Source organism: Babylonia areolata, chromosome 33, assembly GCF_041734735.1.
Source record: "Babylonia areolata isolate BAREFJ2019XMU chromosome 33, ASM4173473v1, whole genome shotgun sequence".
Taxonomy (NCBI): Eukaryota; Metazoa; Mollusca; class Gastropoda; order Neogastropoda; family Buccinidae; genus Babylonia; species Babylonia areolata.
The window spans coordinates 12,060,946-12,088,321 of NC_134908.1; the positions used below are offsets into that span (position 1 = coordinate 12,060,946).

The 27,376-nt window shown below is 40.6% G+C and overlaps 1 protein-coding gene across 3 annotated transcripts in view; it reads right to left on the minus strand.

The window, feature by feature from the left end:
- LOC143277052 (exostosin-1a-like) overlaps positions 1-27,376 on the minus strand; it is a 156,870-nt gene that overhangs the window by 59,089 nt on the left and 70,405 nt on the right. For all 3 annotated transcript variants that reach the window (XR_013053671.1, XR_013053670.1, XM_076581785.1), the window contains exons 4-5: positions 26,869-26,988; positions 26,053-26,340 (exon numbers count right to left, since the gene is read on the minus strand). Coding sequence is in view for 1 of the 3 variants with exons in the window: in XM_076581785.1 (XP_076437900.1) it covers positions 26,053-26,340; positions 26,869-26,988 (408 nt within the window). In the remaining 2 variants the exon portion in view is untranslated. The remainder of the gene's footprint in view (positions 1-26,052; positions 26,341-26,868; positions 26,989-27,376) is intronic.

Below are 27,376 nucleotides of genomic sequence, written 5' to 3' on the forward strand. Positions count from 1 at the left end.
TTCTGTCTGGTATACTTATGACCCCCACCCCCTCCCCATCAAAAAAAAAAAGAAGAAAAAAAAAAGAAAGGCCCACTGAAAGTGCCAAACATCTGCCAATATCTTTTTTGATATTTCTTCAGAAGAATATGCATGGACGACACAGCCAGGGAGAGCCAGGCCTGGCGGAGACGAATCAATCCGTCTGGTACGCTCTGCCGCGAAATGACGTCATCAGCAGTGCTTCTAACCCGCTGTCGCTCTGTCTCTCTCCCTGAACGTCAGGGCTGTGCAGTGAAAGTGCCCACCCACCCCCATCCCCCTACTCCCTCAATCCCAGTATCTCTCTCATCACTGAAACTCGGAAGATATCCAATTTATTTGAATTCGTATGTAAAGTGTGTGTTACTGGCTAAAAGTAACAAGGATGGACAATAACAGGTTACCTTGCAAAGCATACAAAGTATTGTTAAGCTTAGATAATCATGGCAAAAAGACGTGGGTGACTAACATACGTAAATGTCTGTAAACATTCGGCTTTGCATATGTTTGGGATAATCAAAGAGTTGAAAGTATCAGTGGACTTCTCAAATGTTTCAAGCAAAGAATTATTGATTGTAGGTAGCCGGATTGGCACGATCATATCCAGACTAGTGATAGGTTTTTTTTAATACAGTGTTTAAGATAGGTAATAACGTGGAACCATGTATTTTGATTAATATGAACAGATATGTCAGAATTTCATAATTCAGATTCGGTGTGTCAGATATAGCCTTCCATCGATACAGATATAAGGGTAAAAGTTCAAGGAATGTTTTATGTCGTTTATGTAATGCAGCTGAAGAAAACGAAATCCATATTTTGTTCTGTTGTTCTGTCTTGCATGATATAAGGGTAAAACTGATTGAACCCAAGTATTATCAAAACCCATGTCTTTTTTAGACTGAATCTGCTTATGACATCCAGAAATGAAACTGTCTTGACTAACTTGGCTTTATTTGTCTACAAAGCACTGAGGCTACTCTACATTTGTACAACTTAGAATGCAACCATGTGTTTCGTGTTATACTATTTTTTTCACATTTGTTTAGAATGTATGTTCATATTACAAATATTCTTTGCATACAATTATGTAATACCCCCTTCTGACAGGGGCTGTGGCCTAATCTGCATAAAATATTCGCATTCTCTCATCACAAATGATTGCAAGTATGGGCAAGTCATACAAGCTGCAATAAAATAGATGCTGACCCCCCCTCCTCCCGACCCCCAAATACAACCCCCTCCTTCCATGGCCCCTTCATGAAGGAAGGACGAAGGTCGCGCCACACACACACACACCAGTGCGCACCACTTTCGCGGTGGTCTGTTGCGAAGTGTGGGGTGACCGGAGGATGGTGGGAGGAGGGGGAGAGAGGGTGGGGGTGGCGAGCTCTAATTACAGTGTGTGTGTGTGTGTGTGTGTGTGTGTGTGTGCGGGAGAGAGAGAGAGAGAGAGAGAGAGAGAGAGAGAGAACGCTTGAATGCTAACAGTTTGTACAAGTCATCTTCAGAGTCTTCTTCACAGAGAGAGAGAGAGAGAGGGGGGGGGGGGGAGGGAAAGACAGAACTCGAATGTTTTATTGGGTGTAAAAGGATAAGCTACAAGCTTCTTTTCAACATGCCCTAACAACAGAATTATTTTATTCGCAGAAATCAAACGGAGTGGAAAGAAAAAGAAGAAAATGGAGACGAAGGTGGAGGAACAAAAGAACGAAAATTAAAAAAAGAAAGAAAGAAAAGAAAAAGAAAGGTAGAATGAAAGAAAAAATACCATCAACTTGTTGAGATCACAATCCTAACTCAGACTGCGATTCAAATCAAATGATCATTTCAAAATAACAAATTAGACAAAAATATATATTTGTTAAAAAAAAGCTATTAAATTGAATAATTGTAAATGGTGTCTTAAAAACAATAAAAACTGAAAAGCAAAACCAAAATATATAAACCTCAAATAAACAGAAAGGGGGAAATCGAAAAGTAATTAAAAAGCAAAAGAGAACATGACAATAATTATAATCATGCACTTCTGATGATTATGGAGAGAGAGGAGGGGAGGGGGCAGGGAGACAGAAGGCGGAGGATGAGGGAAAGGGATCAGGTGGGAAGGAAACGGAAGGAGACAGATAAGAATACAGAGAGAGAGAGACAGACAGACAGACAGAGACAGACAGTGTTTTTGCATCGTGTGGGTGTCCCTAGTTCGAGTAACAACACAGTTCACAAAATGACATTTAACTTGTATTACAAAAGAAACGAAACGAAACGAAACGAAACGAAACTATTTTACCAGGGAAATGAGATAAGCAAATACACATGCTTTTTTCCACCCAACCCTGGGCATGGAAAAAAAAAAGGGGGGCAAGGCCTTCAAGACTCACTTGTGATACACTTTTTTTTTAAATCCAAGCTTTTTATGTATTGAGTATAATGCATTTACTGTTATATTTATATTTTTTATATTCTGTAAACTTGGCACTTTGATCTGATATTCGACCCAACAAAAGATCGGTCATTATTATCATTTTTTTGTTCAAACAGGAACTTCTTTTGCTAAGCATGGAAGTTTTGTTTATTGCAAACGTTTTGGTGCAGACAGTAAAACAAGGGAAATTACTCTGCTGGGGGACTTAGTTTGCTTTAAACTGATCTTTTTCATCTTAAACATTACATTTTGAAATTATACTCAATACATAAAAAGCTTGGATTTTTTTTAAAGTACATCACAAGTGAGTCTTGGAGGCCTTGCCTCTCTTGTTTCAAAATGTAATGTTTAAGATGAGAAAGATCAGTTTAAAGCAAATAAAGTCCCCTAGCATTAATTAGAGTAATTTCCCTTTTTTACTATCTGCACCAAAACGTTTGCAAAATAAATAAAACTTCCAAGCTTAGCAAAAGAAGTTCCCGTTAGAACAAAAAATGATAATTATGACTGCTTTTGTTGTTGTGTCGAATATCAGATCAAAGTGCCAAGTTTAGAGAATACAAAAAATATAAATATAACAGTAAATGCAGTCTGCATATAATTAGGCTTCCTTTTTCCTTTTTTGTGCCCATCCAAGAGGTGCAATACTGTTTTAAACAAGATGACTAAAAAGAACTGAATTTTTCACATTTTTATGCCTAATTTGGTGTCAACTGACAAAGTATTTGCAGAGAAAATGTCAATGTTAAAGTTTACCACGGACACACAGACACACACAGACAACCGAACACCGGGTTAAAACATAGACTCACTTTGTTTACACAAGTGAGTCAAAAACCGCACAAAATCGCAAATATCAAGCCTAAGAAAAAATCAAAGTACTTAATCGAGGAGAAAAAACAACAAAAAAAAAACAAAAAACAAGAAAAGCAAGGCCTTCAAGACTCACTTGTGATACACTTTTAAAAAAGTCCAAGCTTTTTATGTGTTGAGTATAATGCATTTACTGTTATATTTATATTTTTTGTATTCTCTAAACTTGGCACTTTGATCTGATATTCGACCCAACAAAAGATCTGTCATTATTATCATTTTTTGTTCAAACAGGAACTTCTTCTGCTAAGCATGGAAGTTTTATTTATTGCAAACGTTTTGGAGTAGACAGTAGAACGAGGGAAATTACTGTGCTGGGGAACTTACTTTGCTTTAAACTGATCTTTCTCATCTTAAACATTACATTTTGAAATTATACTCAATACATAAAAAGCTTGGATTTAAAAAAAAAAAAGTCCATCACAAGTGAGTCTTGAAGGCCTTGCCTCTCTTGTTTCAAAATGGAATGTTTAAGATGAGAAAGATCAGTTTAAAGCAAATTAACTCCACTAGCATTACAGAGTAATTTCCCTTTTTTACTATCTGCACCAAAACGTTTGCAAAATAAATAAATCTTCCATGCTTAGCAAAAGAAGTTCCTGTTTGAACAAAAAATGATAATAATGACTGCTCTAGCTGTTGGGTCAGAATATCAGATCAAAGTGCCAAGTTTAGATAATACAAAAAATATAAATATAACAGTAAATGCAGTTTGCATATAATTAGGCTTCATTCTTTATTTTTTTGTGTCCATCCCAGAAGCGCAATATTGTTTTAAACAAGATGACTGGAAAGAACTGAATTTTTCCTATTTTTATGCCAAATTTGGTGTCAACTGACAAAGTAGTTGCAGAGAAAATGTCAATGGTAAAGTTTACCACGGACACACAGACACACACACACACAGACAACCGAACACCGGGTTAAAACATAGACTCACTTTGTTTACACAAGTGAGTCAAAAAAAGGGACACAGACAAACAAGGACATCAGCAAGACAAGAAGACACAATCAGAAAACAAAACAAAAGGGAAAAGAAAACACAAAAAACAAAACAAAAAAGCAGCCTGTTATTGGCTTGAAGAGAATAAATCAGATACTATGATGTGTTACCTGTGAAGTTAGGTTCTTAAAAAGGAAAGTTTTGTATGCTGGTTTAAATGAGCTGGTACTGCTTTTATCTTTGGTATATTCTGGTAAGGAGTTCCAAACTGTCACTCCTGAGTATGCCAGACTAGTTCTAAACAGATCGATACTTGCTGCTTCTTTTTTTCTTTTTTTAAAAAATATAATGATATTGCTTGTATACCTGGTTTGATTCAAGGGGAATCATGCAGTTAGTGAAGGAGCAAATCCATCATGTATTCAATGCATCATAATTGCTTTATTGTACGACAGTTTGTATGTCAAGACAAGGACATTAAGTGTAACATAGTCTTATGAAGCTTATGAAGTCTGACTAGAGGCTTCAAAGTACTGGCGCTGCAAAGGTCAAATACAGTAGATGCATAATCTATCGAAGATTGAATATGTGCGTAGCAGAACAGTTTTTGTGCATTGAGATCAAGAAAATGTTTCACTCTAGATAGCTGGAACACTTTTGGGGAGACTTGCGTGCATAAACATTCAATATGAGGCGTCCAGGAAGGTTATCTGTGGTAACTTAAAGAACTTTGTGACTACTTACTTCATCTACCTTATCACCTATATAAATGAACGGCATACTAAAATCAATATTTTGTCGTTTTTGTTGAGAAGTAACCATCACGTATTTAGATTTTTGCTCGTTTAAAAGCATGTGGTTTTGTTCGGTCCATCTAACCAACTCATCAACATTTTCCTTCGGGTTAATTGATAATTCTTTCAGGAAAGAATGATTCGAATGAACAGAAGTGTCAACAGCAAAAAGTTCACATACGTCTTTCGCAACTGACAGAGGAAGGTCGCTGATATACAAGGAAAAAAAGAAGTGGACCAAGCACTGATCCTAGACAGTTGAGTCTGAAATCCAGATTGTGCATTGGTTAGAGAAACAGTATGTTGGCGATTAGTGAGAAATGATCTGTTGAGAGGTAAAGCTTGTTCAGAAATTCAAGAAACTGTTAATTTTCTAAGTAATAGGTCATGGTCAATAAGATCAAACGCTTTCGCAAAATCAACGAACAATACTGCTGTGAATTTGTTGTCATTTATGTACATAAGCCATTAATCTACTGGATTAGTCAGAGTGGTATGGCATGAGTGATTTGTTCTAAACCCAGACTGGTTAGGACAGAGTGAATTGTATTTTGAAATATGAGACATGAAATGCTTATGTGTTTTTCCAAAGGTTTTGAAAGAACTGAAACTACTGAAATAGGCCTGTAATTAGAAGGATCAGTTTTACCTCCAGACTTATACAATGGAATAGTATTCGCTTGCTTAAGATGATTAGGAATGTAATTTTCATCAATACAAATATTGTAAAAAATAAGTTAGAGAATGAGCGATGATAGAAGCAGAGGATTTTAAGATTTTATCATCTATGCCATCAAGACCTCGTGTGCCTGTTTCAGGTGCATGAGATGAAAATAAATGTTGTATACGGACACTGGTGGAATGGTTAAGTCTGATGTTATGTGTTTGGAATTACGAAATTTTTCAATGACGCAAGATCGTTAATTTTTTCAATGTTAAATTAGAAACATTGGAAATATGGTAATTAAAGTAATTATTATGTATGCTGTTTGCTAACACATTATTAGTTCTTTTTCATGTGAGGGTGTTTATGGCCTTCCATATCGATTCTGAGCTACTGCTAGATCGGTTAGAAAATAGATCCCAGATGTATTTCTTTTTTTGTTTTGTTTTTTGTTGTTGTTGTTGTTGTTTATGAGTGAAGCATTGCAACCACTTTATTTCTTTGTTTCATAATTTGTCAGATTGTTTCGATTTTAGAAGATTATTTCTAAAACGCATGTCTTTTAGAATTTCATCAGTTGACCAAGGAGGTTTTGAATGGAGCATGTTTATTATATACATCAACGAATGTTTAATGCCAAAATTCAAGCGCCTCATCAGGGTCAGTGAACTGACAGATATTTGACAGGGATGAATGAGCTAAATCAAATAGGAAAGACTGTATCAAAATTAGCGAAACACCTATATGTAATGAATATATGTCCAGGTTTAGGAATGTTCGTACCCTTTTTCAACCAGGTGACGTACACCGAGGAGGAAGGACAGAGAGGGGAGAAGGGACCAAGTGACAAATTCACGTGCTGTACGCCTCACCATTGTCCAGTTTAAAATGAGAACACAGTTGATCATCAAGTTCTTCTGAATTTGTATTATAAATATTCCAACAATAAACACCAAATCCAACAATGTTCGTTCAATTCTGAAAATGCCCTTCAGCTTCCCACACCTTTATACAGCTTGCAGAATATCACAACTACACGTCGCCTGGAAACTTTCACAATTTTTCGATATCAGAACCACAAACTGCGAAAAGGAAATCAGACAAAAAGAGAATAATGAAAGACAGATGAGAGAGAGAGAGAGAGAGAGGGAGGGAGGGAGGGAGGGAGGGAGGGAGAGAGAGAGAGAGAGAGAGAGAGAGAGAGAGAGAGAGAGAGATTCAGATTCAGATGGTTTAATGTGTTTCGGCCATAGGCATACATACACATTGGGGAAGGGGAAGATGGATGGGGGAAGAGGGATGGGGAAGAGGAGATAGGTAATCCAGCAGTTCATTTTCAGATTATGAAGTGACTTCATTTGAAACACAGTATATACAAACTAATTTTTTCTTATTAAGTACGAGGTCATTTTCTAGATTGAGTATAAAGTTAATTCACCGCACGGCATACATTAACTACCAATAACATTGGCATTCAAGGTTCAATGAAAATACGAGAAACATTTCTCGGGGTGGTATTAATAAAATCCGTTGACTTGCATTGATTTGTCGTCTCCTTACAGCTTGGAAAATGAATTTGCCAACTTGGCGACAAGTTATCTTTTAGGAACTTCTGCCTCAAGTCATTGAATAATGGGCAAACAAAAATAAAGTGGTGTTCGTTTTCGATTCTGGGTCAACAACTTGGACATCGTTTATTTTCAGGGTTTTCACTATATCTGTTTAAGTTGCTATTAATAGGCAATAATCCAAGTCTAATGTGGGAAAGGGCTATCCTGAAGCACACTACATAAATATTTTTCTTTTCCAAAATCATCCTTTAACGTTCTATAAAATTCATACCTGTCCTTTTCTCGTATTCAAGATGACCATTCCTGTATGAACATGTCTATCAATCGTTGCTTAAAAGCATTAAGCTCTGTTTATCCCCAGCACCTTGGTTTATCCAAACACACTGAAAGCCAGTGGTACATAATATATCTTTGATATCCATTGCCCAACATTTTACCAAGGATAATAACATGTTATGGCATTGTTTGGGTAATCTGTTTTCTTCCATCTCAGTGACACGAAACCAGTATTTGACTGATCGCACTGTACTGTTCACAAAAATAGGGTATCTGCCAAGTTCACCGTATACTAATTTGTTTGGAGTTTTCAATGGAACGCCTAGAAATCGTTTGCAACCCAAACTGTACTTTTTCAATATTGTCAAGTCTATATAACCCCCAATTTCAGATGAATACAATACTTTTCCGTCAAAAATCTTAAAGAATATTTTTTGGGTCATTTCTTTGCATTTCAGATATGCTTAGTTTCAGTTTCAGTAGCTCAAGGAGGCGTCACTGCGTTCAGACAAATCCATATACGCTACACCACATCTGCCAAGCAGATGCCTAACCAGCAGCATAACCCAACGCGCTTTGTCAGGCCTTGAGAAAAAGAAAAGAGAAAAAAAAGGTGAATAAATAATAGATAAATACATTAAAAAAACTACTATCACTACTAATATGTATAAGGCGCAAAAACGTGATGAAGTCAATTATAAGCGTACATAAATAAATAATGATTATAACTAAAAAAAAAGAAAGAAAAAAGAAGTAATAATCGCGTTTGTGCATGCGCGAGGATGTAAGTGTACACAAGTGTCAGGAGAGTTCTGTGCACGTGCGTATGTGTGTGTGTGTGTGTGTGTGTGAGGGGAGGGGGTGAGGGGGGTAGAGGATGAGGTATGTGTGTGTATGCATGCCTGCACTGTGGGAGCAACGGAATATTGGAACGTGTGTGTGGGGGGGGGGGGGGGAGGGAGGGGAGGGGTGCCGTGGAAGCCCCGATACGTAGCCTAGAAATGAGTGTGGGGGGAGGGGGGTAGAGGAGGTGCAGGGTAATGTGTGTGTGTGTGTGTGTGTGTATGTGTGTGTGTGTGTGTGTGTGTGTGTGTGTGTTGGGGCTCATGTACGTTTCTGTGTATTTGACTGTGCTTTCATATCTGTGAAACTGCATGTTTGGTGCATATCTGTTATGCATATGTGGGTGTATGTGTGTCTCCATGTTTTACATTTATTTGCTTATTTATCATCATTGTTGTCTTAAGAGATGTACAGCTTTCTTTCCTTTTGTTGTAAGAGCAGTAGTTCCTATCTTACAGCTTAATTTTGTTGTGAACGTAAAACCTAAATAAGTGTATTTATTTACGACTTCAACAGGCTCGCCATCGTAAAACCATTTTTCATTTTTTGCAAGATATCCTCCCTTTCTGAAGGCCATAACTTAGATTTTCCTTTGTTGACTAAACCATAACTTTATATTTTCCTTTGTTGACTGTCATTTTTAATGTGTTGCAACATACTTTCAAAGCATTCAGTTGGGCCTGCAAACCTCTTGGAGTGATTGACAATAGTGACACGTCATCAGCAAATAAAAGAACAAACAACTCTATCACAGATGGAAGAAGACTGACACCATGAATAGCAGTTTCGTCAATATAATTTGCTAGGTGGTTTATGAACCAGGAAAACAATGTTGGACTGAGAACACAACCTTGCCGGACTCCTGTAGGGCAAGTGAAGAAATCAGTGTATTCGTTATTTGATCTTATATCAGAAAAGAGTGAATCGTACATTGACTTCAAGGACAGAAAAATTTTCCCTTAATACCGGGATTTCTAACAGCTTCTAGTAGTTTGTCATGGTGTACTGAATCAAAAGCTTTCTTGAAATCCACAAAAGCTACATATGACTTACGACCTCGTGTGTTAAGACATTTCTGAGCAACAGAATATAAAGTGAATATGTGATCAGTGGTCGAATAATTCATCCTGAATCCAGCTTGATTTTCCACGATGCTGTGAGTATCTTCTAACCATGAATATAATCGAGCATTAAGGATAGATGTGTAACATTTACATACTACGCTGATCAAAGAGACCCCTCTGTAATTGTCAGGATTGTCTCTATTTTTTTAAAAATAGGAACGATTATTGCTTTCGCCCAAACTTTCGGATAAACACCTGAACAGCTTCGACTGAATAGCTTTTCCAAGAATGATATAGCAGAAATGTTGAAAAGTGGAGGACAGATTGTAATAACTCCAATTCCAGGAGACTTTCCACATCTTAAGTTTCTAATTGCAAGTATGATTTCCTCCTCCGATATCGGCAAATTCAGTACATGATCCTCGTCTTCTCTCAGATTATCATCTTTATCAATAAAATTAGTCCTGTCTTCATCGTTTGTTTCTCCAGAATTATAAACTTTCTTAAAGTGTTCATACTAGACTTCTGATTTAATTTTGTCGCTAGCTCCTATCTTATCCCCACCTCCAATATTTTTAATTCTTTCCAAAATAATGTGGCGTTATTCATGTTAGCTTCCAATGATTCTGCTATAGGTTTTCTGAAACACTTCTGTTTTAACAAACACATTTTCTTCTTTCTTCCACATAAACTTGTCTGTCGGTGTCGTTGCTTGTTCTTTTACAAAATCTTAATTTCAACTTCACAAATTTCTTTGCCTTGCGACAATCATCAAACCATGGAGCATTCCTACACTTTGAGTCATTTCTGCATTGTCTAATCATGCACTGGCTCGCCACTCGTATGCAATCAACGAACGACTTCAGCGCCAAGTCAATGTTATCATTAATGCATGAGGTAGCTTCTCCCAGTTTATTTATAACATCGTTACTATTTAAGGCCTCAATAAATTCCCTTTCCTTTTCCCCGACCCAAACTATCTTTTCTGTGAAAACCCTTTTTTCTTTCCTTGTTTCCGCTGTTGATAGCATCCCTCCTATCCTCGTGGACTTTGACAATTCTAACGGTAAATGGTCTGAATGTACTGTATCTACCACTTCTAAATGCTCAATTTTCATACAGGAAAGCATATCACACAAAACAAGAAAATGTCAACTACACTAGCACCAGAAGTACACATATGTATAGCTCCCATCCAAAGCATCATTAATCAAACCGTTCACAATTGCACAATCATTTATATTGCAGAATTCTATTAGTTGTTCACCAAACGTGTTCGTCTCTGTGTCCTGAGACCTTCTCGACCAATAATCAGTGTCAAGGTTTTTACCAAAAGTTAAAAAGTCATCGGCATTACCGTCAGCACAATTTTGGGAAGCCGTTCGTGCGTTCATGTCGCCACAAATCAACAAGAAAAAATCATCAATATCATCATGTAAATCCATGACATATTTCTTAGACTTCTACACCATAACCATTCTCTGTAATACTCCAGAATGGAGAATCATGCGGTGGGATATATATATTGATATATAAAGAACATCTTTACTTGTGCACATCAATTCCTTACTTAATTTCAGTACAACAGCATTTTCAACCTGTGTTTGAATTCGCTGCACGTAACGGGAAAGATGTCTCTTAACTAGAACCGTAACTCCCCCTGAGTTCCAACCTCGTTTACTTGGTTTTCAGGCATTTGAAATGAAAATGTCAAAAGACGATAAGCATCTTGGCTCAAAATCGCCAGAAACAAAAGTTTCTGTAAAAGACACAAAATCATATTGTGACACGAAATTAATGAATTCTGCACTGTCTAAGTTGTTAACCAATCCACAAACATTGTTGCATAAAAATGTTACTTTACAGCGTTCGACTTTTTGCCTGTCAAGGTGTACCAGCACTGGTATGATTCTGTGACCAACCTGCCTGTATCTCTCTTATATTACCGTCAATATCCCCATGGTAGCATGCCCGGCCGAACCCCCATTCAGTGGCATTCCGAGGTGTGGAAGAAACCGAACCGAGAGACTGACTGATCAGCACTGACAGATGTGTCAGTTGGTTCGTTCGCGTGCTTCTTTATGAAAGAATCTGTAATATTACTCTGGCTGAGCGCCTTTGCTTTGCTGCTGACCGAGCGTAAAGCACGTGCAGGTCGAGACACGCTTCTCGCCTGCGTTGCTGACCTTGACCTGTCTGTGGCACGTGACCTGGCAGGAAGGGGATTCCCCATGTCTGTGTCACTGTTCTTTCTGGTTTCCTCAGCACTGCCGTCGATGGTGGACTGTCTCTGAATTTTGGAACTGGTGTCAGCGGCTGTCCCCCCGGTCTTTGCAGTGGGTCCTCCGGACTCTGGCATCTCCTCCGCGGCGACCGCCCGTGAGTCATCCCCGTGCTGTGTGTCAGGCGTCATTCTGTCAGTGTCATGACGTGGTGGGATTGTGTATCTGTCATCCTTTGTACTGTCCTGTGTATGTTGGACCTCTGTCCCCGTGTTGTCACTGTCAATATCACGCACAGGTGTTTTGTCTCCTCTTTGTTCTGTCGGTCTATCTACTGTGTGTTGGTCAGATAGTTTGTCACTAGTCACCTTTGTGATGGCTATGTCCGAGTCTGTGTCACAATTTTTGTCATTATTTGGGGCATGTGTAGCGGGGTCTGTCGCTGCCTGAAGTGGTGGCCCATTTCTTCCTGACGCTGTGAAATGTACAGTCCACTGACTGCTTGCGCCGACCCCTGTTCCGATGGTGATCATTGTGCTTCCCGTTCTCCTTGTCTGTATTGGCCGTTGATGCGACTGCCTCACTGTAGATGCTGTGCCCTGGCACCACAGGAACGGTGGAGGAACGGTGCCCTGGTCCATCTTCTGTGTGGCCCTCTTGTGTCTTGCCTGTTGTTGGTTGTAGCGCGTCTCTGAGTGCTGGTGTCACTGCTTCTGCGCCTCGGACCTGGGCTGCCATACCTTTCTCCGTGAGGAAGCGCTTCGTGGTGATTCCCGTTTGGGTGGTACGAATGGGTGTCTTTAAAATGTTCTTTTGTCAGTCTTCCTGGTGCCCTGTCGTTTGCAGACCGTGTTGAGTGGGATGTACTGGGTCCGCGCTTCTCGTAGCGTCCATGTCTCTGCTGTCTGGAGAGGTGAGTATCATCATCGGCACTGGTCCAGTCGCGGTCACTGAACTGGTTTCTCCTGGAAGGGCAGTGATCTGGGGTGTCGTATCTCGCCTGCTCCCTCTTGCTGCTTCGACTGTCTGCATGATATCTGTAGTGCTCCCTCTCTGTGTCCCCGTAGGTGTAGCTCCAGTTCTTGAATGACTGATGCGGCCTTTCTTCGACACAGCCGTCATCAAAATCTGTCGAGTACGGATATCGTGCACTGTACTGGTTCTTGTCAATTATCCGCAGTCTCCCATTTCTGTAAAAAGCGGTCTTGCCCTGCTGTTTGTAGAAGTCTACGGTTTTTCTTTGTTTTGTTGTGAGTTCAGATGTCACTTTGATCCCCTCTCAGTGAATCTCGTAGCTCTCTGTCCGTCAGTATTTCTATCTTGTCACCCCACCTGTGAAACTGGACGATCAGCGGCCTGAGTTCTTCACTATGTTGTCGCCTCTCTCCGATGCGGGAAGCTTTTCTGATGTCTGAATAATTCCAGACACGGTTTGAAAACGTGGCCAGAATGTCCAGGATTTGGTCCTCACATGGGATTCCGAAAAATTTCAGGTTGTAGAGTTTCGCCTCCGCCTCCGTCTTGTCCACTGTTTGTTCCAAAGTGTCCAAATCCTTCAAGGATAAAACGGTAATCTTCTTGCAGATTTAAAATGTTGTCTGATCCTTGCTGAACAAACTAAGTCTGCTGACATTTAGACACCAGCTGACTAAGAATACTGTCTAGTTGTTGAATTTTTCGTTCAGCATTGTGTTGATGGTAGCTGTGTGTAACTGAAGGCCGTGTAGAATTTGTCCAAACCGCCAGTCGATCACCTGCACGTATTAATACTGTTGTACTGGTCGTCAGGGCCGAGGTTTGTTTCGACATCCATGCACATGATGAGCACTATCACACACAACACATACAGCACGGACAGTGGTTGTTTCAACAAAGTCACTCTCATCACTGCACTGATGTCTGATATGGAAACCCGATCGTCGATTCGGAAAATCTGAGCATATCTTTTCCTAAAACTGTGAAACAAATCCCTTTTAAGTATGTTTCGAGGAGAGAGAGAGAGAGAACACTGAACATTTTAATGTCAATAGCTTTACAGCCCTAATGACATGGGGGTTCATAATACAAATAACAACATGCATTAATAGTAATAATACTGATGAAAACCAAAGCCAAAAGGAAATCAATCAATCTGTGCAACAAAGTGCAGTTCGACCATCCATTCAAAGTAATGGCATGTAGTGAGAAATAAAAACAAAAAAACATATATAAATGTATAACATAAATATTTTCCATATGAGAATGACAATACAGATTTCAATTTTCACAATGAGCAACACCTGATACTATTTTATGATTGTTGGGTTTTTTTCGTCGCATGTTATTCGCTTCGGCAATATATTTTGCAAGTGACTGTAGTTCCTGATTTAGATTAAGCACTCCAAAAATATCTTCATTCTTTGCTAAATTTGTTTTAAATACAACACATTTTTTCTCGAATATCGTCATAAGCTTTACAACTAAACAAAAAATGTAATTCATCCTCCCTTAAATGACCGCACATCGGACAAGGGGAGAGTAACGAGGGCTCAGTCTGAAACCACTTTTCATAAGCATTCAACCCAATCGTTCTCGTTCTAAATCTGGCGAGACTTGTTCGGTGCCACTTGTTTGTCACGACTGTGATATATTTTTCTGTTTGAAATATACTTTTAAAACTATAAAACCATCTATATTTCTCAGTGCTTTCCATTTTACAGTGCCAATTCTGTTTATATGAAGCAATTAGCCTATCTTTGAATTCTGAAACAAATCCTTCTACACATCCAGCTCCCTGACACATCCACACAATCCCAAATCCATTTACAGTTAATGTCTTCTTTACAAAATATACCCAGTTTTCCTTCCCTCTCTCATGTTCATTTACTAACATTTCATACGCCTGCTTACATAATCTCGATGTGGGTAGCCTTATTAATTTTAACCAATATTTTATACATTTCACACATGATTTAATATATAATGGGTATCTACCACTTTCTCCATATAATACAGTATTTGAAGCATGTAATGGAACATTTAAAAAACGTTTAATAGCTAATGTATGTACTTTTTCTAAATCTTTGATATCTGAAAGTCCCCAAATTTCGGCACCGTATGTTATCATTGGTTCTATTTGAGTATCAAAAAGTTTCCAAAATATGTATGTATCTATCGAGCCTAATTTACGTAAACACCTTAAGATTTCTATAACCCCCTTCTTCCCCTTTCTACAGATCTCTGCTACTGTCCTTGTCAAACTCAGCTTAGTTGTAAAAATCATACCAAGATATTTATAAGCATTAGTTACCTTCACTTCATCAGTTCCATAATGCCATCTTTCATATCTAGATAGGTAACCACCTTTTCTAAACACAACTACATTTGTTTTCTCAAGATTAACTTTTAAGAATAATCTATCTGCTTCTTGCTTTAATATATTCAGCTGATTTTGAAGTCCTATGGCCGTGTCAGACAAAAGAATTACATCATCTGCAAATAGCATAAGAAACAGTTCAACAGCCCCAGGGATCATTTGAATCCCATGTCTTCCTTTTTTCGTTATCTCTCCTGCCAGTTCATTAATAAAGAACGAAAACATCATAGGGCTCAACAGACATCCTTGTTTTACGCCACGTGGGCAATCAAATACATCTGAATATACACCCTTCTCACGCACACACGCTAAAACTGCATCATATACACCACGCAGTGCCATATAAAGCTTACCATCAACACCAGTTTTACGTAACACATTCCATAAACTATTTCGATTCACAGAGTCGTAGGCCTTCTGAAAATCTACAAAAGCAACATACAATTTTGTATTTTTTTAATAAATGTGTTTGTACAATTGCATACAATGTGAAAATGTGGTCAATGGTGCTGTAACCTGATCGAAATCCAGCTTGCTCTTCAATAATCTTTTCTTCTCGTTCAGCCCATTTAGTTAATCTTCTATTTAAAATGTAAGTGTAAACTTTACTAATAATACTTGTAAGTGCAACTCCACGGTAATTATCTGGATTATTCGGGTCTCCCTTTTTGTGAATAGGTATGATAATCGATTTTGCCCAATTTGTAGGAAAGATTCCATCATTAAAACATCTGTTAAATAAGAACACCAGAAAATCAACAACATCTGTATTTGCCTGCTTTAACATTTCACTCAATATTTTATCTGGGCCTGCACTTTTACCTGGTTTTAAATTGTTTATGCTATCAATTACTTCTTGTCTGCTAATTGGGTCATTAAAACAAGGTTCTTCGAAATCACCAACCTCCTCTACTACCTCATCTTCTGTTTCAGTGTTAGCATTACCTTCAAATACACTAGAAAAATGGTCATACCATTGCTGAGCACTAATATTATTATAAACAAATGCCTTTCTATTTACAGATCTTACTGTTGCCCAAAACAGATTTGAATCTTTGATAATTCTAATTTCTGTAACCTTAGCTCCTCAAATTCACGTTTCTTTCTTCTCTTCAAATAAACATATTCCTTCCTTTCCTTTACAAATGTTTCTTTAGGTTCTCTTTTATTTTCTTCAGTTTTACATCTCTGGAAACTTTTAAGAAGGCCCCTGACAAGTCTTTTCTTCCTCTTACACTCATCATCAAACCAATCATTACATTTCTTCTGTCCTCTACCAACTGTTCGAATCATACATGCAGCTGCTCCATACAATGCACATGAAAACAATTTGACACAGGTATTAACATCAACATTTAACATGTCAAAAGCATTCTGTAAACACTCCTTATACTGACAACTGTCCAACTCATCCTTATATACATGCAGAGAGAGAGAGAGAGAGAGAGAGAGAGAGAGAGAGAGAGAAACAGAGCGACAGAGACAGAAACAGAGCGACAGAGAGAGAGAGCGATAGAGACAGAGAACTCTACTACGACAACAACAACAACAACACACACACACACACACACACAATATATATATATATATATATATATATATAGAGAGAGAGAGAGAGAGAGAGAGAGAGAGAGAGAGAGAGAGAGAGAGAGAGAGAGAGAGAAACAGACAGACAGACAGACAGAGACAGAAACAGAGCGACAGAGAGAGACAGCGATAGAGACAGAGAACTCTACTACGACAACAACAACAACAACAACACACACAATATATATATATATATATATATAAAGAGAGAGAGAGAGACAGACAGACAGACAGACAGAGACAGAGAGACACAGAGAGAGAGAGAGGGAGAGTTTTCCTTGCCTTTATCTTATCTGTCCTTTCCTTTTCTCACCCGCATATAAAACGTAAAGAGAGGGAGACCAGAGAGGGATGAAGGGAGGGAGGGAGAGAGTGATACACACACACACACACACACACACACACACACACACACACACACACACACAAAAAGAGAGACAGACAGACAGACAGAACGCAGGAAGTTTGATGCGAAGACCACCAGCCCGTCCACATGAGAACACGTACACATAAAGATAACGATCTGAAAAACTAAAGGAAAACCAGATTCAACAAAACTTATTAAAAAAAAAAAAATTGCTCTGCCACGCAATCCGATTTTAATATTTTAAGTTAAACTTCACATCAGTTCCTCTCTGGAACGGAAAGCATATTAAATAAACATGGCAACTTCTCTTACAACACACGTGTCTTCATTTTGTAACAAAAATGGAATTGGCAGAGTGTTACTATTTCCATAATGTTTAAATATATACTTTTCTCGTAGTTAAGCGTGTACAGGACATCTAATAAGAAAACGAACTTCAGTTTCCAGATCACAACAAAAGGGACAGTTTTTTGGTGTTGACATATCGCTATATCTTTTATTTACTTTAACACCTAAACGAAACTTCACCAGAGCCACTCTTTTCAGATTTTGTAATATTTCGCAGGTATTTTTCTGGCTGTAATAAAGATCTGAATTTGCGGTATTCCTTAAAACGATCACTATTTTCCAACTTTCCGTCCCAGAGAACAAACGAACGGATGTTTTATTCAGATAAGGCCAGAGCCCCTTACTGAAGGGGGATTCATTGATAAATGATAATGAGAAAATGACATGACAAAGTAAATCGACAATTCAGATCAACCAAAAATAGTGAACACAAATATTCAACAACATTCACGAGATAACTACGTAATCTCTTCAATGCTTCATGTATATATACATGGCTAAGTTATACAGAGTACATTCCTGTCTTGGAGACATGAGTAAATTGCACCTAAAATTTGACGGATCTATATAACATTTCGGTTGAATAATTTTTTGTCTCCGTTCCAGAGAGAGAAATTCACGTGTTTACCTGCCTGGCGATAGGGTGGGTTTTAATGTGAAAGACAAGACTGTATCCATGTATTCAACAGTGTGATAAAGTGCTCCTCACAGGGTGGGTTTTAATGTGAAAGACAAGACTGTATCCATACATACAACAGTGATGAAGTGCTCCTCACAGGAAAAAAAGAAGGAACAGAGAAACGAATGCAGGCAGACAGGAAGGAAGGAAAGACACACAAGTAAAGAAATGAGGTAAACGACCTAAACTATAAAGCCAGACATAAAAAAGAAAAGGAAAAGATGCAGAAAAACAAGAAAGAGAGAAAAGGAAATAAGACAAAAAGATAATAATGAAAGACGCGAAAGAAAGCTGTGAAAGCTGAAGGGAAAGCCAAGAAAGGACAATGAATAGAATTATCAAAGTCTCTGGCTGTCTCCCTGAAGCTCAACCTCCCGGTGCATGCCAGACCATAAACGCAATGAACCAAGGGAGACCCGGTTTGATAAATGAGGCCCACGTGGGATTCCCAACACCCGTGACGATCCCTGATAGTTCCAGGCGCCACGATGCAATTTATGAAAACAGGACAGAGGAAGTGTATGGAGGTGAACACACCCACACCCAGACACGTACCCGCGCGAACACGAACACAACGAGACATAGACAGAGACAGGGATAAACAGAGATAAATACAAAGAGAAGCAGTGGGTGAGAGTTTGTGTGTGTGTGTGTGTGTGTGTGTGTGAGAGACAGACAGACAGACAGACAGAGATTTGATTTGAGTCTGGCAAAATCGTGACATAATGTTAATGTCACTGAAACCCAGAACATGATTTTGACATTAACAGAACACCACCACACAGACCATTATATGTGGAGTGATGGCCTAGAGGTAACGCGTCCGCCTAGGAAGAGAGAATCTGAGCGCGCTGGTTCGAATCACGGTTCAGCCGCCGATATTTTCTCCCCCTCCACTAGACCTTGAGTGGTGGTCTGGACGCTAGTCATTCGGATGAGACGATAAAGCGAGGTCCCATGTGCAACATGCACTTAGCACTCTTAAAAGAAAACACGGCAACAAAAGGGCTGGCAAAATTCTGTAAAAAAATCCACTTCGATGGGAAAAACAAATAAAACTGCACGCAGGAAAAAATACAAAAAAATGGGTGGCGCTGTAGTATAGCGACGCGCTCTCCCTGGGGACAGCAGCCCGAATTTCACATAGAGAAATTTGTTGTGATAAAAAGAAATACAAATACAAATACAAAATATCACACACACACACACACGAGTAATGCGCAATGCGCACGCTACGCCACGAATAAAAACACAAACGTTTCAAACTACATAACAAGCAGAAGTTCGACCCCCCCAAAAGGGTATGATGATTTATATAAAATCTGCATCTATACGAACGGGCCTGAAATTTGACATTTTGCAACTGCCATGTAGGCATTTCCTCGCTGTGTGTGTGTGTGTGTGTGTGTGTGTGTGTGTGTGTGTGAGAGAGAGAGAGAGAGAGAGAGAGAGAGAATCAATTTTAATTTCAATCAAAACATAACAAGATTTATAAGACATGCATGCACAGTTTCATGTACCACACACAAAAAGTGATTTAACAATGAAATAATAAAGTAAATAAAATGAAATAAAATACAGAACAATTACTTCTCCACGCTACGGCGTTTTTGGCAGCAATTGCGCGAGCGCGTGAGTGTGAGTGTATGTGTGTGTGTGTGTGTCTGTGTGTGCGCGCGCGTCCGCGCGCGTGCGTGCGTGTGCGCGAATGTGTGTGTATACACTCTCAGAGATTCTGAATCCTTTTACACTGACTTGTACAAGCCAGCTAAAGTAATCACCACACTGCACACAAACCCAACGCCCGTCGTGATCTCTCCACTGAGCAAGGAAAGAGAGAAGGGGAAAAGGAAGGGAGGAAGGATGGAATGAACGAAGGCGCGAAGATGGAGATGGAGAAAAAGAAGAAAGCTCTCTTTGTCTTTTACACAAGAGCGGTTTATCACTCAGCAAAGTAGGAAATGACGTCATCTTACACCCTTTGGAATGTAATAGAGAGCGTGAGGAGAGGTGGGGGTGGGAAGTTAAGGGATGGAGGTGGCAAAAGTCGAAGCGCGCGCGCGCGCGCGCGTGTGTACAAAATACTTAAGAGAAATTCATTTGTGGTGTATGATAATTTTTTTTTTTTAAACAATGGATGAGAATGAATGTCAGTCAATATGAATGCATAAATCTGCTCATTTGACGTTAACCTCACAATGATCACAGTCATACGTAATTATTCAATAATCACAGTTCGATGAAACTATCACAGAAATTGGCAGAAAATGCCACACAATAATTGAACAGACATATGACTGACAGCTGGCCTTTTACAGCATTTTAAATTAGTAGAGTACACATTACAAAATACACGCTTAAATACATTACCATCCACACACGCATTCACATAATTTCATACACACATGCATGTATGTGTGTTTGTGCCTGGGAGTAAGCAACTTGTGAGTGTGGGGAGGGGTGGCATCCTGTAATTCTTATTTTATCCTCTCACTCCTCTTTTCAACTTCCTCCTTCCCCACTTAACATCGTTCTCTGTTCTGGCAACTGCGAATGGGGCAGGGGTTATGGAAAGGTCGCTCGAATGAAGACGTGGACAGCTGCTTTTGCTGCGTTGTTGAATCTTTAATCTGAACATTTTAGGATATCTTTAATCTGAACATTTTAGGATTCCCCCACAAAGAACGCTGTGTGTGTCTGCACGTACATTTCAGTTTTACGTCTTTCCACTTTAAGTGGTGTTGGGCGGAATGAAACAACAACAACAACAGAGCCCAGTTAAGCAGTACAAGCAAAACTGACAAGGCATACCTTTCAAAGAACTAACAGTTCCAAATGAACCGCCTTTTTCTGCATTTTTTAAGAGTAGCGGATCTTTTAAAGCGGATCATAATCTGCCCTTTATGCAACTCCGGACTTTTAAGACTCGTCTTCTTTTCTTTTAAGAATTCAGGAAACTGCTGATAATATGTTAATGTTAATGTTTTGTTTGTTTGCTGTTGATGTTTGTCCATAATGAAACTTAAATGTTGCAGAGGGTGTTAGGCATCCCTGGTATCTGCCTTTTACACAGCTCCGGACTTTCAAAATCCGTTTTCTTTTCTTTATTTAACTTTAAAGTAAAGAAACTGTTGATATGTTGCGTTTTTTTTAACCTTCTTATCACTGTTCAAGCTTTCAAAAGCTGTATAGTGGTTGTTTGGTAGCCACGGATCTGCCCTTTAGATAGTTCAGGACTTTCAATACACGTCTCCTTTTTGTTTACTTCATTTCTACAGTAAATACATTAATGCTGATATGATATTGTTTCTCCTGATCAATATAAACGAATCTAATTAAAATCTAAAAGCTGTTGAGAGGTGTTAGGTAGCCCTGAAATATGCCCTTCAAACCTCTCTTGGTTTTAAGTTAATAGGCTTACATGTCTTCCTTTATTTCTGAAGGAAGGAAACATTTGAAATGTTGTTGGTGTTCTTTGTTGTTGTTTTCTTGTTGTTGTGGATTTTTTCTCTCCCTTTATAAGTGTAGAAGGTTTTAAATGTTGTAAAAGGGCCATAGTAGCCCTGAAATATGCCCTTTATATACTTACTACCTGTCCTGTCCTCTGACATGTAGGGTAGCAACAAATAACTGTCCTTTGTATAGCCCTGAACTTTCTTTGTCTGTCCACATTGAAACTTAATGTTGTACAGGGGTGCTGGGAACCCCTGAAATGTGCCCTTTTTCAGCTCTCGACTTCCTGAAATACAAGTCTTCTTTTCTTCTTTTTTTAAGTGAGGAAAGTGCTGATTTGTTGTTTGTTTTTTCTTCTTATCAGTACTGAAGCTTTTGAACATTGTAGAAGGGTGTTATGGGGCCCTGGAAAGGTCTAAGTAGTGAATATGGGTGTTTAGTAGTTCTGTAAAGGTCTCTTCAGTGACTGTAGATGGCCGTTGGGTCGTTATGTAGAGATCTGTACAGTGTAGATGGGTGTAATGTCGTTCAAGAAAGGTCTCTATTGTGTAGATGGGAGTTAGGTCGTTCTGTAAATGTCTCTATAGTACAGATGGGAGTTAGGTCGTTCTGTAAATGTCTCTATAGTGCAGATGGCTGTTAGGTCATTCTGTTAAGGTCTTGAAAGTGTAGATGGGTGTAATGTCGTTCAAGAAAGGTCTCTATTGTGTAGATGGGAGTTAGGTCGTTCTGTAAATGTCTCTATAGTACAGATGGGAGTTAGGTCGTTCTGTAAATGTCTCTATAGTGCAGATGACTGTTAGGTCATTCTGTTAAGGTCTCTAAAGTGTAGATGGCTGTTAAGTCGTTCTGTAAAGGTCTCTAAAATGTAGATGGGTGTTATGTCGTTCTGTAAAGATTTCTATAGTGTATATGGGTGTTAGGTCGTTCTGTTATGGTCTCTAAACTGTAGATGGGTGTTAGGTCGTTCTGTTAAGGTCTCAAAAGTGTAGATGTGTGTTAGGTCGTTCTGTTAAGGTCTCTAAAGTATAGATGGGTGTTAGGTCGTTCTGTAAAGATCTATATAGTGTATATGGGTGTTAGGTCGTTCTGTAATGGTCTCTGAACTGTAGATGGGTGTTAGGTCGTTCTGTTATGGTCTCTAAAGTGTAGATGGCTGTCAGATCGTTCTGTTAAGGTCACTAAAGTGTAGATGGGTGTTAGGTCGTTCTGTTAAGGTCACTAAAGTTTAGATGGGTGTTAGGTCGTTCTGTTAAGGTCTCTAAAGTGTAGATGGGTGTTAGGTCGTTCTGTTAATGTCTCTAAAGTGTAGATGGGTGTTAGGTCGTTCTGTTAAGGTCACTAAAGTGTAGATGGGTGTTAGGTCGTTCTGTAAAGATTTCTATAGTGTAGATGGGTGTTAGGTCGTTCTGTAAAGATTTCTATAGTGCAGATGGCTGTTAGGTCGTTCTGTAAAGCACTCTGTAGTGTAGATGAGTGTTAACTGTTATGTTGTTCTGTAAATGTCTCTGTAGTTTAGGTGTGTGTAAGGTCGTTCTGTAAAGATTTCTATAGTGCAGATGGCTGTTAGGTCGTTCTGTAAAGCACTCTGTAGTGTAGATGAGTGTTAACTGTTATGTTGTTCTGTAAATGTCTCTGTAGTTTAGGTGTGTGTAAGGTCGTTCTTTAAAGATTTCTATAGTGTAGATGGGTGTTAGGTCGTTCTGTTAAGGTCACTAAAGTGTAGATGGGTGTTAGGTCGTTCTGTTAAGGTTACTAAAGTGTAGATGGGTGTTAGGTCGTTCTGTTAAGGTCACTAAAGTGTAGATGGGTGTTAGGTCGTTCTGTTAAGGTCTCTAAAGTGTAGATGGGTGTTAGGTCGTTCTGTAAAGATTTCTATAGTGTAGATGGGTGTTAGGTCGTTCTGTAAAGATTTCTATAGTGCAGATGGCTGTTAGGTCGTTCTGTAAAGCACTCTGTAGTGTAGATGAGTGTTAACTGTTATGTTGTTCTGTAAATGTCTCTGTAGTTTAGGTGTGTGTAAGGTCGTTCTGTAAAGATTTCTATAGTGCAGATGGCTGTTAGGTCGTTCTGTAAAGCACTCTGTAGTGTAGATGAGTGTTAACTGTTATGTTGTTCTGTAAATGTCTCTGTAGTTTAGGTGTGTGTAAGGTCGTTCTGTAAAGATTTCTATAGTGCAGATGGCTGTTAGGTCGTTCTGTAAAGCACTCTGTAGTGTAGATGAGTGTTAACTGTTATGTTGTTCTGTAAATGTCTCTGTAGTTTAGGTGTGTGTAAGGTCGTTCTGTAAAGGTCTCTATAGCGTAGATTTGTGTTATATCATTCTGTAAAGATTTCCATAGTGTAGACGGGTATCAAGTCGTTCTGTGAAGGTCTCTATAGTTTAGGTGGGTGTTATGTTGTTCTGTAAATGTCTCTATAGTGCAGATGGGTGTTATGTCGTTCTGTAAATGTCTCTATAGTGCCGATGGGTGTTATGTCGTTCTGTAAATGTCTCTAAAGTGCAGATGGGTGTTATGTCGTTCTGTAAATGTCTCTAAAGTGCAGATGGGTGTTATGTCGTTCTGTAAATGTCTCTAGAGTGCAGATGGGTGTTATGTCGTTCTGTAAATGTCTCTATAGTGCAGATGGGTGTTATGTCGTTCTGTAAATGTCTCTATAGTGCAGATGGGTGTAATGTCGTTCTGTAAATGTCTCTATAGTGCAGATGGGTGTAATGTCGTTTTGTAAATGTCTCTATAGTGCAGATGGGTGTAATGTCGTTCTGTAAATGTCTCTAAAGTGCAGATGGGTGTAATGTCGTTCTGTAAATGTCTCTATAGTGCAGATGGGTGTAATGTCGTTCTGTAAATGTCTCTATAGTGCAGACGGGTGTTATGTCGTTCTGTAAAGGTCTCTATAGTGCCGATGGGTGTTATGTCGTTCTGTAAAGGTCTCTATAGTGTAGGTAAGTGTAATGTCGTTCTGTAAAGATTTCTATGGTGTCTGTACCGTTAGGTCGATCTGTAAAGTTCACCATAGTGTAGATGGGTGTTATGTCGTTCTGTAAAGATTTATATAGTATGGAGGGGTGTTATGTGTCCATGGAAAGGTCTCTGTACTGAAGGGGGGGGGGGGCGGGTGCTAGGTAGTTCTGAAAAAGTCTTTGTAATGCAAAGAGGTGCTAATTAGACCTGGAAAGGCCTCTGTAGTGTAGACACGTGCCAGGTCGTTCAGGAAAGGTTTTTGAAATGTGAATAGGTGCTAAGTAGACCACCACACCACTACCACCACCTTGTGCACATTACACCACCACCCTCACCTTGTGCACACCACAGCACACCACCACCACCTTCAGCACACCACACCACACCACACCACACCACCATCCTCACCTTGTGCACACCATAACACACCACCATCCTCACCTTGTGCACACCACACCACACCACACCACACCACCACTACCTTCAGCACACTACACCACACTACCACCCTCACCTTGTGCACACCACACCACACCACACTACCACCACCTTCAGCACACAACACCACACCACCACCCTCACCTTGTGCACACCACACCACCACCACCTTCAGCACACCACACCACCACTACCTTCAGCACACCACACCACACCACCATCCTCACCTTGTGCACACCACACCACACCACCTTCAGCACACCACACCACACCACACCACCACCCTCACCTTGTACACACCACACCACACCACCTTCAGCACACCACACCACACCACCATCCTCACCTTGTGCACACCACACCACACCACCTTCAGCACACCACACCACACCACACCACCACCCTCACCTTGTACACACCACACCACCACCACCTTCAGCACACCACACCACACCACCACTACCTTCAGCACACCACACCACACCACCACCCTCACCTTGTGCACACCACACCACACCACCACCACCTTTAGCACACCACACCACACCACGCCACCACCTTCAGCACACCACACCACACCACCACCATCACTACCTTCAGCACACCACACCACTACCCTCACCTTGTGCACGCCACACCACACCACCACTACCTTCAGCACACCACACCACCACCTTCAGCACACCACACCACACCACCACCTTCAGCACACCACACCACCACCTTCAGCACACCACACCACACCACTACCCTCACCTTGTGCATACCACACCACACTACCACTACCTTCAGCACACCACACCTCACCACCACCCTCACCTTGTGCACACCACACCACACTACCACTACCTTCAGCACATCACACCACACTACCACTACCTTCAGCACACCACACCACACCTCACCACCACCCTCACCTTGTGCACACCACACCACACCACCATTACCTTCAGCTCAGCACACCACACCACACCACCACTACCTTCAGCACATCACACCACACCACCACTACCTTCAGCATACCACACCACACCACACCTCACCACCACCCTCACCTTGTGCACACCACAGCACACCACCATTACCTTCAGCTCAGCATACCACACCACACCACCACTACCTTCAGCATACCACACCACACCACACCACACCACCACCCTCACCTTGTGCACAAAGGCGGAGCGCGCCACGCTCCGCAGCAAGCGGAATAGCGGAGACGAGGACAGCACGGGCGACGTGGCGTACACCAGGGCTGTGAACTTGTCCAGGGGCCACGTGTAGGGGGAGGAGGAGGGGAGGAGGGAGGAGGCCGGCACCCCCAGGCGGCCATAGTAAAAGGGGAAGTCGAGCAAGGTGTCGGAGAAGTCGAGGCGCACGTGCAAGGCCCCAGGTCCGGAGTTCCACAGGGGCAAAGGGCGTGCCAGTTGCCGGTAAATACGGTCTCGCATCAGCTGTTATGTGTGCGGGGGAGCGAGGGGGAAGGGGTAGCATGATGTGTGGTTAGAACAGATCGAATGAAAGCATGTGTGTCAGTCAATTCGTTCATGCGTAAGAACATGGGTGGAGAGAATAAGTAAATTATGGCGATGATAATAATGATGATCATAATCATAATAATAATCCTAGTCATCATCATCATGAAAACTTTTTCATGGAAAATGGGAAAAACAATTAAATTTTGCATTATAATCACTGGTGTCACAATGGAACTGTGCACATCTGAAGCACTCAAACAGATCGACCAGAGGGACAGATTATTGGGTCTCTCCCCTTCCACCACCTGTTTCCTCTCCCTCCCTCCCTCCTTCCACTCTCATCCCCCATCAACCCCCCTCCCCACATCTCACTCCTCCCTTTCTCATTCCATCGCTACTTCCTACCCCTCGCCCTTCCCCCCTCACTCCCCCTACCACTCTCTCTCTCTCTCTCTCTCTCTCTCTATCTATCTATCGATCTATCTCTCACTGTCTCTCACTGACCTCCAAGGTGGAAGCGACGATTTTCTCCACAGATGAGAAATATGTGTCCCACAGGAACTGAGTCTGCTGCCTCATGTCCAACAGGCGTTTCTCCGACATGGACCTCACTATGGAGGGAACCTGGGGCAGACAGGTAGGGACACAGGTGGTTAGGATACAGGGTGGACAGGTAGGTAGGGACACAGGTGGTTAGGATACAGGGTGGACAGGTAGGTAGGGACACAGGTGGTTAGGATACAGGGTGGACAGGTAGGTAGGGAAACAGGTGGTTAGGACACAGGGTGGACAGGTAGGTAGGACACAGGTGGTTAGGATACAGGGTGGACAGGTAAGGTAGGGACACAGGTGGTTAGGATACAGGGTGGACAGGTAGGTAGGGACACAGGTGGTTAGGACACAGGGTGGACAGGTAGGTAGGGACACAGGTGGTTAGGACACAGGGTGGACAGGTAGGTAGGGACACAGGTGGTTAGGATACAGGGTGGACAGGTAAGGTAGGGACACAGGT